Source organism: Chiloscyllium plagiosum, chromosome 1 (assembly GCF_004010195.1).
Source record: "Chiloscyllium plagiosum isolate BGI_BamShark_2017 chromosome 1, ASM401019v2, whole genome shotgun sequence".
Lineage (NCBI taxonomy): Eukaryota > Metazoa > Chordata > Chondrichthyes > Orectolobiformes > Hemiscylliidae > Chiloscyllium > Chiloscyllium plagiosum.
The window spans coordinates 88,686,004-88,702,848 of NC_057710.1; the positions used below are offsets into that span (position 1 = coordinate 88,686,004).

The 16,845-nt window shown below is 37.9% G+C and overlaps 2 protein-coding genes across 7 annotated transcripts in view; one reads left to right on the forward strand and one right to left on the reverse strand.

Annotated features, from left to right (window-relative positions):
- sgcb (sarcoglycan, beta (dystrophin-associated glycoprotein)) overlaps positions 1-6,546 on the forward strand; it is a 62,012-nt gene extending 55,466 nt beyond the window's left edge. For all 3 annotated transcript variants that reach the window (XM_043691103.1, XM_043691113.1, XM_043691104.1), the window contains 2 exons: positions 2,370-2,501; positions 3,354-6,546. In XM_043691103.1, coding sequence (XP_043547038.1) covers positions 2,370-2,501; positions 3,354-3,557 — 336 coding nt within the window. In that variant the 3' untranslated portion in view covers positions 3,558-6,546. The remainder of the gene's footprint in view (positions 1-2,369; positions 2,502-3,353) is intronic.
- A 368-nt stretch (positions 6,547-6,914) lies between these two features.
- Positions 6,915-16,845, reverse strand: part of dcun1d4 (DCN1, defective in cullin neddylation 1, domain containing 4 (S. cerevisiae)) — a 72,187-nt gene continuing 62,256 nt past the window's right edge. For 3 of the 4 annotated variants that reach the window (XM_043691125.1, XM_043691143.1, XM_043691153.1), the window contains one exon: positions 6,915-10,431. In XM_043691125.1, the coding sequence (XP_043547060.1) occupies positions 10,376-10,431 (56 nt within the window). In that variant the 3' untranslated portion in view covers positions 6,915-10,375. The remainder of the gene's footprint in view (positions 10,432-16,845) is intronic. The other variant, XM_043691134.1, reaches the window with a different exon arrangement.

Here is a 16,845-nt window from a genome sequence, read left to right on the forward strand (position 1 = left end):
CATTAGCAAATTTGCTGATTTGCTGATGATACTAAGCTGGGTGAAATGTGAGGAGGATGTTAGGAGATTACAGGGTGACCTGGTTAGGCGAGTAGTCGGATGCGTGGCAGATGCAGTTTAACGTGGATAAGTGTATGGTTATCCACTTTGGTGGCAAGAACAGGAAGGCAGATTACTACTTAAATGGAATCAATTTAGGTAAAAGGACAGTACAAAGAGATCTGGGTGTTCTTGTACACCAGTCAATGAAGGTAAGCATGCAGGTACAGCAGGTAGTGAAGAAGGCTAACAGCATGCTGGCCTTCATAACAAGAGGGATTGAGTATAGAAGCAAAGAGGTTCTTCTGCAGCTGTACAGGGCCCTGGTGAGACCACACCTGGAGTTTGTGTGCAGTTCTGGTCTCCAAATTTGAGGAAAGACATTCTGGCTATTGAGGGAGTGCAACGTAGGTTCACGAGGTCAGTTCCTCGAATGGTGGGACTACCTTAGGCTGAAAGACTGGAGCGACTGGGCTTGTATACCCTTGAGTTTAGAAGACAGAGAGGGGATCTGATTGAGACATATAAGATTATTAAAGGATTAGACACTCTGCAGGCAGGAAACATGTTTCCGCTGATGGGTGAGTGCCGAACCAGAGGACACAGCTTAAAATTACAGGGTAGACCATTTAGGACAGAGATGAGGAGAAACTTCTTCACCCAGAGAGTGGTGGCTGTGTGGAATGTTCTGCCCCAGAGGGCATTGGAGGCCCAGTCTCTGGATTCATTTAAGAAAGAGTTGGATAAAGCTCTCAAGGATAGTGGAATCAAGGGTTATGGAGATAAGGAAGGAACAGGATACTGATTAAGGATGATCAGCCATGATCATATTGAATGGTGGTGCAGGCTCGAAGGGCAGAATGGCCTACTCCTGCACCTATTGTCTATTGTTTTCCTCGTTTTAGAGAGCTTCCAGTATCTCATTGGCTGGCATCTGTCTTTGGTGAGATTTTGCCCCTGACAGATGGAATTCCGAGCTCCAGTCTCTTAATGACCACGGCCTATAAATGGTTGCAGGGCAGCCAGTATACACCTCAGTACCTTATACAGTTCAACTCATAGTTTCTATTTCAGGCATTAGCCTGGTAAATCTATGCAAATGAGTTCTTTGATTGTAATGTACATTCAGTAAGGGCATCCAAAATCTTTGTTTTTCAATTCAAGGAAATACTACTGGGCCTATTAAAAATGTGTTTATCTACCTGAATTCCCATTATATATTTGAACTCCTAAAGCTTTTCCTTATCATCTAGGTACTTCAGCAAACATAATGAATGTATACTCAATTCTTCCTTCCAATATGTATTACCTCATACACACCCATGTAAAATTGCATTAGCCTATCTATCAAATAATCGGTTTTCCTAAACTAACTTGTTCTCTTCATCAATTCTGATTGCTCCAGAGCTTCTACTTCACTGTTATCAGTAAATTTTTAGAGCATGATATTCACAGTCCCAAAGTGGTTCATTAACTTTAGTATTTTGAGATGCTTTGAGGTTGTGAAAATCCGTACTAAAAGGCAGTTATTATTTTCTTTGTATCTGTACAAGTGTATTAATTATAAAATCCTACAAGTGTACAAATGAAAAGTCAATACAATTTTTTACAGTACTTGACACAGACCATTTTGGTTGAACACACTTGTGTGTTGGAGAGGCAATTAAATGTACTGTAAATATGGACACAGCACTGATCCCCTAGAGCACACCAACCCCAATCCTTCTCCAATCTTAGTAACACCATTTACTCTTGAAAGAAATTCTGTAAATAATGAAAATATCCTAATTAGAAATTGATGTTACTATTAAGTACTGATCAATAGATTATTTTTATTCTTTTAATGACTTTGCCATTATGATTTTTTTTGGTTTGGAAATCAGTTCAGTTTTCTAGTGTGTTTTAGGTCTATTTCTGTGGCTGTCCTGATACTCATGTTTCTCTCTCATCCCTACATTTCACTCATGCATGTGTCCATTGCATTGGTATTCTAATAATGTGTATTTTTAGATGGGTATGCATGCTATTTATTTTCACATGACATTTATCATTCACAAGGCATGGTCTGTTCCATGAGTATCATATTTATGGGATTTCCAGAAGAGAGAGAAAGAGAATTCAGCTGTATTGGTAAGTTTAGTAGTTAGAGTATTGTGTTAAACAATTTCCCTATACTTACAACAATAAATATTACTGATACTGTATAAAATAGATGCTGGAAACTAATACCATGAGAACATTTTGTGGAAATTCCATTTTGTGTTTTGAAAATTTATTTGTGCTGACATATTCAATATCAGTGACTGACATAAATTAGATCATTCTTTCAGGTAACAAGCAATCATAGCACAGATCTTCAAATTCGTGCTGGTGACCGTGTGATTGTGCGTGGGAATGAAGGAGTCTTTATCATGGGCAAAACCATTGAATTTCGCATGAGAGGTGATATGGATCTCAAGGCTGTGAGTGCAGAAGTCTTTGATAGCTTTGTTTAGTGAGGGAGTAGTGGTCATCGCTTCTCATCAATAGATGACTATCTGTTTCTTTGTCCCAATTAAAAATAATATGTTTGAATTGCCCTGACAAACAAATATTGTAAGAAAAAAAAAGCGAGAGGAATTAGACTAATATTTTGTATGTTTTCATTGAAAACTCAAAAATCTTCCAAAAGTAGTCAGGGACTGGTAAGAGTGTTACCACTAGTTTAAATTTATCCATTAATGTGACTAAAAACCAACAAATTTCCTGGCCATTATACCTATATCCTAGGGCTTTAGAGGTCAATAGATAGTGGATCCACTGATAGATCTTCCAGAATTCCCTAAATTTTAAAATGGCCCTACAGTTTGGAAGGAACAAACATAATCCCATTAATCAGGAAAGAAGGGGCAAAAAGAGAAACTATGGCTCAGTTAATACCATAGAGTTGGAAATCAAATAAAAAATTTGTTCTAGAAATAATCAACAGATCATACAGCATCTGTGATAAATTTTGAACAAATGAAGAAAAATAAATCTAATAGATGGGCCTTAATGAGAATTCTGTGGGGGCATCTGATCCATTGCTTTGTGAAAATTTTGGAAGTGGACATGTAGAGTTCTGAAATAATGTGGTCTGGGTGATTACCCATAAGAAATGTAAAGCTTAAAATATTTAAGAGCAAAAGTCCAGATTTTGAACGTAGACTTAGTGCAGTGGAGGTTTTCAACTTCCAATTCTCTTTTCATTTCTCATTGTACATGATGTGCCTACCTTATGTTTTGTTTCAAAAGATGGTAATAATGATTAATTTTTCTAATGTTTTTACCCTTAGGTAAACAGTATTATTCTTAATGGCACAGTGATGATTAATACATCACGGCTTCCAAGTCCATCAACAGGAGAATTCCTAGTAGAGGATGGGTGGGAGCGCTATAAACTCTGTATGTGTGCAGATGGAACACTCTTCAGAGTCCTAGTGAAAAACAGAAATACAGGTTGTCAAACATCCAACAATCCCTGTGGAATCATGCACTGAAGATGAAAGCCTACCATGTACTGAGAAATGAAGGGATTGATGATTGTACACTAACATTCATCTCAAAAAAAAATTGCAGCCAGTTTAATACAAAATAGTCACTATTCATTTATTTTAGTTACTGTCCTTTAGAACCAAAGTGCCTGATTTATTTTACCCATTACAATAAGATACAAGAGTTGCATAGTTTATCAGCAGTTTGAACAATGGCCTTTTGTTACAAACAAGAAATATTCAGGAAATAATCAAACTGGCAGGAAAAAGTCCATGTAGTACAATAGATAGAGTTGAGAAAAATAACGGTTTTCAACCATAATTAATTTTATGCAATGTTAAAAGTTCCACTTCAACTCAAAATATTCTTATACCATTGTCAGTCAACAAAAATTTAAATACATTTAATATTGAGAATGCTTTCAAAATATAAAACTAGCTTCACTTCGTCATATTTTTAAAGTTTGGCAACTAGCATCATGCATTGACCTCGTTATAAAATCCATAATGAAGTAGGTAGTTTATAATAATTGTGGAATTGGACTAGGATTTACCCTTTTCCAGGACATGTAAGTGAGCAATACCATTGCTTTGAAAGGTTAGAAGTGAACTTGTCTTTAATACGAAATAAACATTGCCAAAAACCTATGCATCAGTACCTTGTGATCAAATGATAAATCTATGGGGAATATTTTAAGTTGAGCTAAACAAATGTCTGACCTTTAAAGCACACTTTGACTTTTGGTTTATTTCTGTATTTCACAGTGCATTCACTGCACCATCTAACAATTTTGTTTATAGATGTTAGTTTTCTGTAAAAACAATGGAAAATGAAAATAGCAAAATCAAATTTAAGGATGAGATTTAGTGCTACTGTTACTAAAGGACACAGGCTTAAGAAGTTGGTCAAAATATTTTGGAATAGTGTCATCCTGATGTCCATGTTTGACCTCATCTATGTAAATGACTTAATTCATACTGCATTCAAGCTGGGAACTTGAAGTTACACTAACGAATATGAACAAGCAAGAATGCAAAATGGGAACTATATGCTGATCAATTTTTGTTTATATACCTGCACCATGAATGTGTTATTTTCATAGTCGGTCATTTTTTTGGAAAAAGTCACAAAACAGATTAGTGTCCCTATGGCTGAGTCTCGACAAAAAGTCACTAAACTCAGATTTGCATTTTGTTTTAAGCAAATGTATTTTAGGCTTTGAGCTTGATGCTTGTTGATTAGACAGCTAATGTAGCAAAGAGTTACGATTTAGGAATCACTCCTGAGTATTGCTGAACAAAAGAGACAGGTTACCAAAGCTTTTCATCTTCCACTCAAGACCAAGACATGAAACAGTATCAAGAGTTTGTATTACTGGGGTAAAAAGGTGCTGATTGGTTGGCACATTACTACAGCTGCTTAATAGTGTAATTATTATGGAGTAGATACTTTAGGAAGATTACAGTCCTTGGGTGCATATTGCTCATTGGATAGTTGAAAATATGCTGTATCATTTGACCCAATCATTGGAATTTGTAGCCTACATATTGAATGTATTGTCAACATGCTGTTTCTGGTATAAATTGTGACCACTTTAAATTTGACATTCTTGCATTTGTCTGGAGTGCAAGATTAAAAACTTCAACAGTAAGTCACTTTAATTCAATTCATTCATGGAATGTGGGTGCCTCTGGCTAAACCAGCATTTATTCCTTATCTCTAATTGTCTAGAGGGTAATTGAGTCAGCTGCTTTGCTGTTGGTCTGGAGACACATGTAAGCCAGACCAGGTAAGGATGATAGCCAAGGAGTAAATTCCTACTGATGCTGAAATCTGAACTGAAACAAAACAATGCTGGAGGTCACAGTGGATCAGGCAGCTTACATGGAGAGAAAAGCAAGCTAACCCTAAAGGATATTTTGAGGGCTTATTTTCTGATAGTTAACTCATGGTCATCATTGGACTCTAAATTCCAGATTTTTCTTGAATTCAAATTCCACCATTTGCCCTGGTGGGATTTAGATGAGTGTCCCTAGATCATTACCCTGGGTTCTCTGGATTCATAGTCTTGTGATAACACCAGTAGGCTGTCACTATTCCTTTAAGCAGTATTCAAGTCATGTGCTACTCTGACTATATTCCAGAGTCTGACTATTCTTCAGTATTGCATGTGTATTCTTAAATAAATATAGCTTTAATAGTGCTTCTTTACTATTCCCCTCTCATAGACCAGTTTTATACTGACCATGGTCATATTCAGAAACTAGTAGAATAATGATCAGCTGTAACTTGTTATTGATACCAAGTGTTCAAAGTAGCTGATTATTATAAAAGTTTATTAATAGATCAAATGTTTGATCATACTTCCAGCAGTTTTTATTGAATTTTAATCATTTCAAATTGCTTTACATCTTACAATATATTGTATGAGGTTTTTAGCCCTATATATTTATGTATCTAATTTAAAAGTGACAATGTTGCATGATGCAAGGAATTCAGTTTTAAACAGACAATGACATGGATTGCAGTTAGTGCTTAAATTTACCACATACCCAACCTTTTCTGCAAATACTGCAATATTTCTTCAGAAGTTTAAAGACAAAGTTTGGACATTACTGCCTCTTCAGTAGTCTTTTGAAATAGTTTTTACTTGACTTTTCCTCCTCTTCCTTTTTAAGATGTTGGGAGCTGAATTGAATGACTAATTAACCAAAATATGTTTGTTTTATTAATATTTCTGCACAAACTCAGTTATTCTGACAAATAAAAGATATCCACATCACCCTTTTTCAAATGCTTAAAACAATAATACGTTTTTGAAGTTTGCTGATTTTTTAAGCATGCTGAACTACAAGTTTTCAATGTCATTACTGACCACTAAGGCAAATTTGACTTCTGTTCCTTCTCGGTCTTTATGATGGTAGGAATCCTTTTATGAATGCACTTAATGCTGTTGTGTGTTTTGTTTAATAAATACTGCTTGGTTGAATAACAGTTTGAGGTTATTGCCTTTTTTGGCCAGTTATGTAGGATTCTACTTAATTTTCTTAACTTTATGAAGCAGTCAATTATAGTAATCAATTAACAAACTTTGATTTTTGGCCTATATGTTTTGCAAATGTGAATCCCTTAAATGGCAATGATACCCTAGTTACTTAATGTTATGTCATTTGATTTTTTTTTCCCCAAATGGATTCACAGCAAAAGCCACAAAGTTGCATAATATTAGGAATTAAAATGCTAACAAAGTCAGATAATTCATTGTCATTTCTTCTAAAATAGGCTGTATAAGAATGTATGGTCAGCAATTCTATCAAAAGGTTATCAAAATTAAAGCTAAAATGAAACAAAAACAATCCATGTTTTAATTAAGCCATTATTTAATGACACAAAGGCAGTACAGATACTGTATGCTAATAAAACAGGAACAAGCTTAGCTCAACATTTGAAACAAATGCACCTAGCTAATAAGTCATTTTACAACTGAAGGAAGACAGACTTTAGAATTACAAAACATTTTCAAGAATGGGAGCACCACTTCTTTGAAAAGCTGTTGCTGTGCACAGGGCCTGCTTTACATTGAGAGATTAAATTGTGCAGACAATTATATTTCATGATTTTAACAGTTGGCAATTACTCCATCATTCCAAAGAAATGAACCTTCAAACCTTTAAATAGCAGCAGTACAATAATTACAAAACAAAATTGACAAAACATAAGAACCAAAGCAAAAGATATGGGTCAACCTGAAGTTTAGTTTTTCATTTTTAATATGGAGTAACTGGGGAATTAATTGAAAACTGCTGTATTTTCAAATCAAAACAGAAGCATCGTTCTATAATAGTTTCAGGAAGCCATATAAAGGGTGCATGTTCTGGGTCTACACAAGAGTTACTACAAGTGATATCCAATGAATCTGTAAACATTATTAAAACCCATAGCATATTAGTGGAACTATGACTATCCACATAATAATATAGATACCACTTCAATCACGAGCAAGCAGATCTCATTTACAAATGAACATTCACTGTCATTATAAATTACCTGATACTTTGTCAAACAGGAACACAGACGTAGGAAACCATTCATCTGTATTTAGTAGTAGTAATTCAGAGGTTCTTATTCATACAATTGTGGAATCCTCCTATATTTGGTCCCATAAAGTGCGGGTTTCCAAATGTTTTACTGTTCCTGGGTGGGCATAAGCAATATCCAATTTGTCTAACTGATCAAAATAAACATTTCTGAATATTTTGAACTCCAACATTATCCGCAAAAAAAATCCAAACACACCATAAATGTATTCAGATGCGTCTTGTGGAAGATGAGTTAAGGGCTTTCAAGTCTGCAATTGCTGAAAATGAATAAAACACAAGCTATCCAACACTATTCACAAAAAAGTGCCACAGGTGGGATATTGTCTTTATGTACTCATCATTGTGCAAACATTCCAACAGAAAGCTTCAAATTTAAAATGAAAATCATGTCAATTTTTACCAAAGCAGAATATAAAAATCAAGTCAAAGCAAATTTAACTATAGTATTAAAGTCAGAGTACCTTCTGTCCAGAAATGTATATCATTTGAACAACCTTTATCCAAACTAAACTAAACTACACACTGGTCTTTTTTAATACACAAAAAGGAACAATAGGGAACAAATGCAAACAAGCAACTGAGATGGCTTTTCAAAAATAAAGCCTAAATTAGCTAAATAAGCTCAAGACTAAAATTAGCAAAAACATGGGAATGGTCTTGATTAATTTTCAACATACTCTCACTGAACAGTCAAATTAAATGCATCAATAATATCATATTCCAATGCAGTGAATGATTGGTTGAAATTCAGGTCCAGTGTTGGAATGAAAGACTGTTGAAAAATATAAAAACATATGCAAAGTGCATCAATGTAATGGAAAGAAGCAGGAAGGCAAATTGGGAAGAAAGGAAAATTTTCATTTTCCATGTTGAAACAAAAGTGCTTAAAATAGATTTTGAAACAAGCACTTATTGGAAATGCAGAGGATGATGAATTTATTATTAATATTACAGACCTCGAACAGTAAATAAAATATATTTTGTTCCTTTGTCAGAAAAAATGTGATAATTAAGCAGAGGACATTAAAAATTTCCATAAAGACCACATTTCAATAAACAATTCCATTAGTTTTAAATCATAAAAAAAGATGTTTTCACAGCAATTATGAAATACTGTCCTCTTCACATGGCTATAAAATAACTAATGTTAAACTAGATCAGCAAGAAGTGAGTAATGAGGACATGAATCAGCTTAGCAATACCATGTACTGCCTGTACAGGAGGGGTTTAAAATAATGAAAGTGCAATGGACAATATTATCTTGCTAATGCCATACTGAAAATAAGTGTACTGCTATACCCAAATGGCCTTATCCATAGCTTGGAAATTGTACCCTGCTAAAATACAAGTGTTAATAAAGAAAGTTTACATTGGAACAGTTGTTTCTTATATAGATCAACTTTAAATAATACCTGCCTTAATTGTATGTGATTTCCAGTATTATTGAATGTGTCTTACGGTAAAAAAAAATAGATAACTTGTTCTCACTGAAATATCATTTCAGATAAAAGTTTGATTACAAATTAATGGGAACTTATGAATCACATTAATGAAAATCAGAAACTGGGGCATATAATTAAGTTATATTGGTACAGGTGGAAGTGCCCAGATGTCACTCATGTACAGGGAGATAGGCAATACCATGGTCTTTTGCAGAATTTGTCTAAAACAGTAGAAAAATGCAACAGTAGAAGATTCATTTGCTTTAGATGTACAGACTTCCACTTACTGACATGGTCAAAAGGTACCTTTAATAGCATTGTCATACTATAATACAGGATAGTTGATCTTAATCCAATATCTTAATCAAAGTCAAGCCAGCTAAGTTACATTAGTTCAGTTGACTTGTAACACCAGACTTAAACAGTCTGATAAGAATATGTCAGCACTTTCCTTACCAGTAAGTGATACTATGAAAAAAAATCATACACATGATTTTAAACACATATCTGAATACTAGTTGATCTCCACAACAGACATTCAAATATTCTATTTATCTTAGAACGTGCAAAACTTGGTAACATTATTAAACTATGTGCCCACTTAAAGGACAATTTAATGTTTACAGCTAGTTGCTAGTTACACAAAAGCAAAACAAAAAAAATGCTGATTAGCCAGAAAATACAATGCAAAAATTAGGGTTACAACCCACGTGGTGCATTAGTCATTTCAACAGATAACAGCTAGGTGCAGTGAATCAAAACAAAGTTATACTATTGCCCAACAGTTTACACTTAAAAAAACCTAATTGCATTTCATCAGGTAAGTTGTACAGAACAGTTTTACTCGCATACATACATAAGATTAAGAAATCTTTTCAACAAACATTCATCTAAGACTTTTAACCATTTAATACATTTTTCATTGTGATTCACAATCCCTCGGAAAACGGAGGTTTCTGAGTGAAACAGCTTACAACATAGAATTCACAATGTCAACAGCAAGATATCACATTGTGGTCTGTGGTACCATAATTGTTGTCCTATTAAAAAAAAAAGCAAAGCAAGCTCGGAAGAAATTCTGATACCAGACTTCAATGTTTGTAGTACAGTGCTTGTAGATATTTAATGCTTTCAGCAACTCAATTTTTTTTGGGTGGGATTTGAAGGGGGGGGGGTGGAGGGGGGAGACAAAAACAAAATGCATTCCAAATCTGTTTTCCTAGGTTTTTTTATGGCTAATGTTGAAATGGATGTTGGACTGCTGTTTCTGAATCATAAGTGCTAGGACATCTGTCTGTCTTTAAACCATTCCACAAATTCATCCAATAAGACTGGCCCTGAAAGAAACCAATTAAATTAGAATTTAATATTACAACTTGTAATCCATATGGTTATAAAATATACCAGACTAAATATATTAAACTCATTGTGCAACTTTTAAACCTGAAATTTAGGAAACTTTCACATGGTGTTACAGATATGTAAGAAGGCAACAATAAGATCATATGCAGCACTGGTTTGGACCCAAAGTGAAAAACAGCATTCAATTTTGGTTATTACAGTGCAATGGGGTTCGGACTTCATAAGGACCACACAAAACAAAAACAGGGAGTGACAAGGAAGCCAGGAAATGAAAGATTCTAAAAAGGGGCTGACAAATTAGACCTCAGGAGTTTTGATCTCTCATTCCTGGATTATTATTTTTTGAAACAATTTTTGACAGTGCATCTACACAGGCCGGTAACCAGTCACCAAGTCACCCTTTATTTACACATGCACTAGTCTGGCTTCGTTAGTGCCAGTTCAGTGAACAGAACCTCTGATGATGTAGAGGTGCCAGTGTTGGACTGGATTGAACAAAGTCAAAAATCACATGACAGCAACGGGATTGTCAACTTATCTGACCACTCCCTTCAACCAGACGAAATCGAAGTCCTCAGCCGAATGCTCAATTTCTGCCCCACCACCAAAATGGACCACACTGGTCTGGTGGCAGACACAAAGGAATTCATCAGACGAATGAGGGCCTGGAAATTCTTCTAAGAGATCAGCAGTGAGCCCAATGGAAGTGGAACAGAGATTCACAGTGCAGCAGCCAAAGGAGTCGAATTGGACCTCTACAGAGGTTTGACATGTATGCTCAAACTGTCAAGAAATGAGTGCCAGATTCATCAGCTGCACAAGATAACACAAAACGTCATGTGAGCACAACACAACACCATCCATGCTCTCAAGACCAAATCACAACATTGCCATCAAGCCAGACAAAAAAGGAGCCATTGTCATACAGAATAGAAAGGAAGTATACCGACAACTGAACAACCAGGAACAGTACAGGCAACTACTGGCTGATCAGACCAAAGAACACACCCATGAACTCAACAGACTGATCAAGACTTTTGATCCAGTTCTTTGGAGTACCCTGCGCACTCTCATCCCACGTACTTCTCACACAGAAGACACACAAAGCCAATACACCTGGACAACCTATTGTATCAAGCAATGGAACCCTATGGGAGAACTTCTCTGGCTATGTTGAGGGCATCTTGAAACCCATTGGACAGGGAACCCCCAGCTTCTGTCACGACGTTACAGATTTCTGACAGAAACTCAGCACCCATGGACCAGTTGAACCAGGAACATTTTTTGTCACAATGGACGCTTTGGCACTCTACACCAGCATTCCCCATGACAACGGCATTGCTGCAACAGCCTCAGTACTCCATACCAAAACTGCCAGTCTCCAGGCACCATCCTACAACTCATCCGCTTCATCCTCAACCATAACGTCTTCACCGTTGACAACTAGATCTTCATCCAGACACAAGAAACAGCCACGGGGACCAAATTTGCACTGCAATATGCCAACATTTTCATGCACAAGTTTGAACAAGAATTCTTTGCTGCACAGGATTTCCGACCAATGCTGTACACCAGGTACATTGACAACACTTTCTTCTTTTGGACGCTTGGCGAAGAATCACAAACAATTATATTGTGATATCAACAAGTTTTGCCCCACTATCAGACTTACCATGGTCTACTCTATGGAATCAGTCTCATTCTTGGACACATCTCCATCAAGGACGGACACCTCAATACATCACTCTATTGCAAGCCTACGGATAACGTTACGATGCTGCACTTTTTCAGCTTCTAACCTAGACATATTAAAACAGACATCCCCTATGGACAAGCCAGAATCTGTTTGGATGAGGAGGAACGCAATGAGCAGCTGAAACGTATTGAAAGACACCCTCGTAAGAACAGGATATGTTGACAGTTCCGACGTGCCATAGTGAGAAACCGTAAGGATCTCCTCAGAAGATAGACCAGAACACGACCGATAGAGTACCATTTGTCGTTCAGTACTTCCTGGGAGCAGAGAAACTATGCCATGTTCTTCACAAATGTTGCATGAGCCCATCACCAAGATCTTTCCTCCACTTCATTCCTTTAAACAACTACTGAACCTTAAAACAGACGATTGTTAACATCAAACTACCCAGCCTTCAGGATATCAACCACTACACCATACCACCTTGTCAGGGTAGCCTCTATGATGCTGTGATACGTCTTGACATGGATACTACTATTACAAGTGAGTACACCACCCACTACATGCACAGCAAATACTCGTGACTCACCAACATTGTATCTCTCATACACTGCAGGCAAGGATGCCCTGAGGCATAGTAAATTGGCACAACCAAAACAGACAAATAAACACCGTGCAACAATCACCAGTCAGGAATATTTCCTCCTGGTGGGGGAAAATACTTCAGCAGTCAAGGACATTCGGCTTCAGATCTTCAGACAAATGTCCTCGGAGGACTCTGGGGGACACAACAATGCAGAATCACCAAGCAGAGGCTGCTGGCCAAGTTCAGTACCCATGAGGACAGCCTCAACCAGAGTCTTGGGTTCATGTTGCACGACAGGTGACCCACCACATCTTCTCTCCAACACATTATCTCTCAAAACACACACGCACAGATGCATAGATTCCCTCAATTGCACGCACACTCGCAAACACTCTTCCCCCTCCCCCCTTACATACATGCACACTCAAATCTGTGGGGTGAATTTGCAGATACATTCTATTTTGTTCAAAAAGCACACAATTTGTAGGCAGTTAAATGTGGCATTTTATAAACTCTTAATACTCCTAAACTCTTTGGAAATAAAAGACAGACTGCAAACAAGACCCTCATGTCTAAAATACATTGTCTGACTGGAGGTGTCACCTCCTTTATATTGATAACAGCTTAAGTTGTCTCAGGGCAGCGGCTTGAAACAAATTCTGGGATTTGCATGGTGCACTCTCCGCTACCAACCCCCCTCCCATTTATCTCACCACCGCATCAGCTCTCAGACTCATTCCTGAAGGGCTTTTGCCCGAAATGTCTACTCTCCTGCTCCTCAGATGTTGCTTGACCTGCTGTGTTTTGCAGGACCACACTCTCTGATCTCCAGCATCTGCAGTCCTCACTTTCGCCTATATCTGTAGCCCTCTAAAGTAAATCACTTAATTATATCCTCAGCTCTCTTTTGAAACCTCCTATGGAATCCGCCTCCACCAGTCTCCCAGGTAGTGCCTCCAAATCCTAAAAACTCTGACTAGACGTTTTTCATCTCACTCCGAACTTTCTTGCTATAGGTCATTTTTACTTGCCACACTGTAGGTTGCTGTTACTTCTTTCGCCATTCACCAGATATTGCTATCCTCAGATTCTTGACTTTTCTGCCAATGGGAAGTTTATCTACTTTGTTTCAATTACAATCATGACATACATTGACCATCTCCTCTCTAAAGGGAACAAAACCAGGTTCTTCAATCCAAGCCACAAACATCACACCCCTGGAATAATTCCCAAAATGTTTTCTACACCCTTTTTAAAGCTTTCACATCTTTCCTGAAATACGGTATCTAGAACTGAATACAACACTCTTACTAATGCCAAACTGGTATTCCATAAAAGGCTAATCATAACCTCCTTGCTTTGGAAACTGTGCACTTGTAATGAGGAGAATATTTGGCCCCACCAAGGCCTGATATTCAAACACTCTTGTATTACAGGCAAACATACCCAAGTTTTGCACTTGCATGCTTGCTTTCAGTGACATACTTACAAGGAGGATAGTGAAGGTGGCGTTTGGTATGCTTGAGACGTCATGCTGCAGCTGTACAGGACATTGGTTAGGCCACTGTTGGGATATTGCATGTAATTATGGTCTCCTTCCTATTGGAAGAATGCTGTGAAACATGAAAGGGCTCAGAAAAGATTTACAAGGATGCTGCCAGGGTTGGAGGATTTGAGCTATAGGGAGAGGCTGAAGAGGTTGGGCTGTTTTCCCTGGAGCAGAGGCTAAGAGGTGACTGTAGATGTTTATAAAATCATGTGGGCATGGATAGGATAATAGACAAGGTCTTTTCCCTGGGTTGTGGGAGTCCAGAACTAGAGGGCATAGGTTTAGGGTGCAAGGGGAAAAGATATAAAAAGGGACCTAAGGGGCAACGTTTTCACCAAGGGTGGTGCACATATGGAATGAGCTGCCAGAATAAGTGATGGAGGCTGGTACAATTACAGCATTTAAAAAGGCATCTGGATGTGCATATGATTAGGAAGGGTTTAGGAGGGATATGGGCCAAGTGCTAGCAAATGGGATGAGATTTATTTAGGATATTTGATCGGCATGGATGAGTTGGACCAAAAGGGTCTGTTTCCGTGCTGTACGTCTCAATGCCACCTAGGACTCTGGATATTAACAACATTTCCAAATCTATCACCATTTAAATAATACGCTGCCATTGCTTTTCTGACTGAAGTGGACATGTCTATCCATGTCATATTGCATCTGCAATGCTTTTACTCCTCACTGAACTTACCTAAATTAATCACCCCTCATAACTTCAGTTTTATTGTTTCCTGCCTTTATATTTGGGACACTAGATTCTGAGTGACCAACAGCAGTCGCTATCCCATTGAATAATTTTTATGTTATAATAATTTTTACATTAAGTTCCTCTCAACTCCATTATTCTTATCCCCTTTTCATTGCGTCTCATTGTTACAAAGTGACAAATTAAAAATACACATGAAGACTGCAATGGAATTAATTCAATGACACATATTATCCTAACTCTCAATTGAATCATTACCAAAATAAAGTCATGGTGAACAACAAAACGTTAGAATGCATTCACATGAAGTTCCCAATATCCATTTCACTACTACGAAGAAAAGGTGAGCAATCGACTTTACTTCCCTGAAGGAAGGGGAAAAGTTTAGGAAAAGGTCAGAGTCACAGATGTACAGCATGGAAACTGACCCTTCAGTTCAACCTGTCCATGCCAACCAGATATCCCAACCCAACCCAACCCAGTCCCACCTGCCAGCACCTGGCCCATATCCCTCCAAACCCTTCCTATTCATATACCCATCCAAATGCCTCTTAAAATGTTGCAATTATACCAGCCTCCTCCACATCCTCTGACAACTAATTTCATACATATACCACCCTCTGTGTGAAAATGTTGCCCGAGGTCCCTTTTATAACATTCCCCTCGCACCCTAAACCTATGCCCTCTAGTTCTGGACTCCCCCATCCCAGGGAAAAGACTTTGCCTATTTATCCTATCCATGCCCATCTTGATTCTGTAAACTTCTATAAGGTCACCCCTCAGCCTCTGACACTCCAAGGAAAACAGCCCCAGCCTGTTCAACCTCTACTATAGCTCAAATCCTCCAACCCTGGCAACATCCTTGTAAATCTTTTCTGAACCCTTTCAAGTTTCACAACATCTTTCTGATAGGAAGGAGACCAGAAATGCACGCAATATTCCAACAGTCGCCTAACCAATGTCCTGTACAGCCGCAACATGACCTCCCAACTCCTGTAGTCAATACTCTGACCAATAAAGGAAAGCATACCAAACGCCTTCTTCACTATCTACCTGTGACTCCCCTTTCAAGGAGCTATGAACCTGCATTCCAAGGTCTCTTTGTTCAGCAACACTCCCGGAGGACCTTACTATTAAGTGTATAAGTCCTGCTAAGATTTGCTTTCCAAAGATGCAGCACCTCACATTTATCTGAACTAAACTCCGTCTGCCACTTCTCAGCCCATTGGCCCATCTGATCAAGATCCTGTTGTAATGTGGATAGCGAAGAAGGTTACCTCACTACACCTCCAATTTTGGTGCCATCTGCAAACTTACTAACTGTACCTCTTATTCACATCCAAATCATTTGTGTAAATGACAAAAAGTAGTGGACCCAGCACTGATCCTTATGGCACTGCACTGGTCACAGGCCTCCAGTCTGAAAAACAACCCTCAACCATCATCCTCTGTCTTCTACCTTTGAGCCAGTTCTGTATCCAAATGGCTAGTTCACCCTTAATTCCGAGAGATCTAATCTTGCTAACCAGTCTCCCATGGGGAATCTTGTTGAATGCCTTACTGAAGTCCATATAGATCACATCTACCGCTCTGCCCTCAATCCTATTTGTTACCGCTTCAAAAAAACTCAATCAAGTTTGTGAGACATGATTTCCCATGCACAATGCTGTGTTGACTATCCCTAATCAGTAATTGCCTTTCCAAATACATATACATCCGGTCCCTCAGGATTCCCTCCAACAACTGTGGGCGGCACGGTGGCACAGTGGTTAGCACTGCTGCCTCGCAGCGCCAGAGACCCGGGTTCAATTCCCGACTCAGGCGACTGACTGTGTGGAGTTTGCAC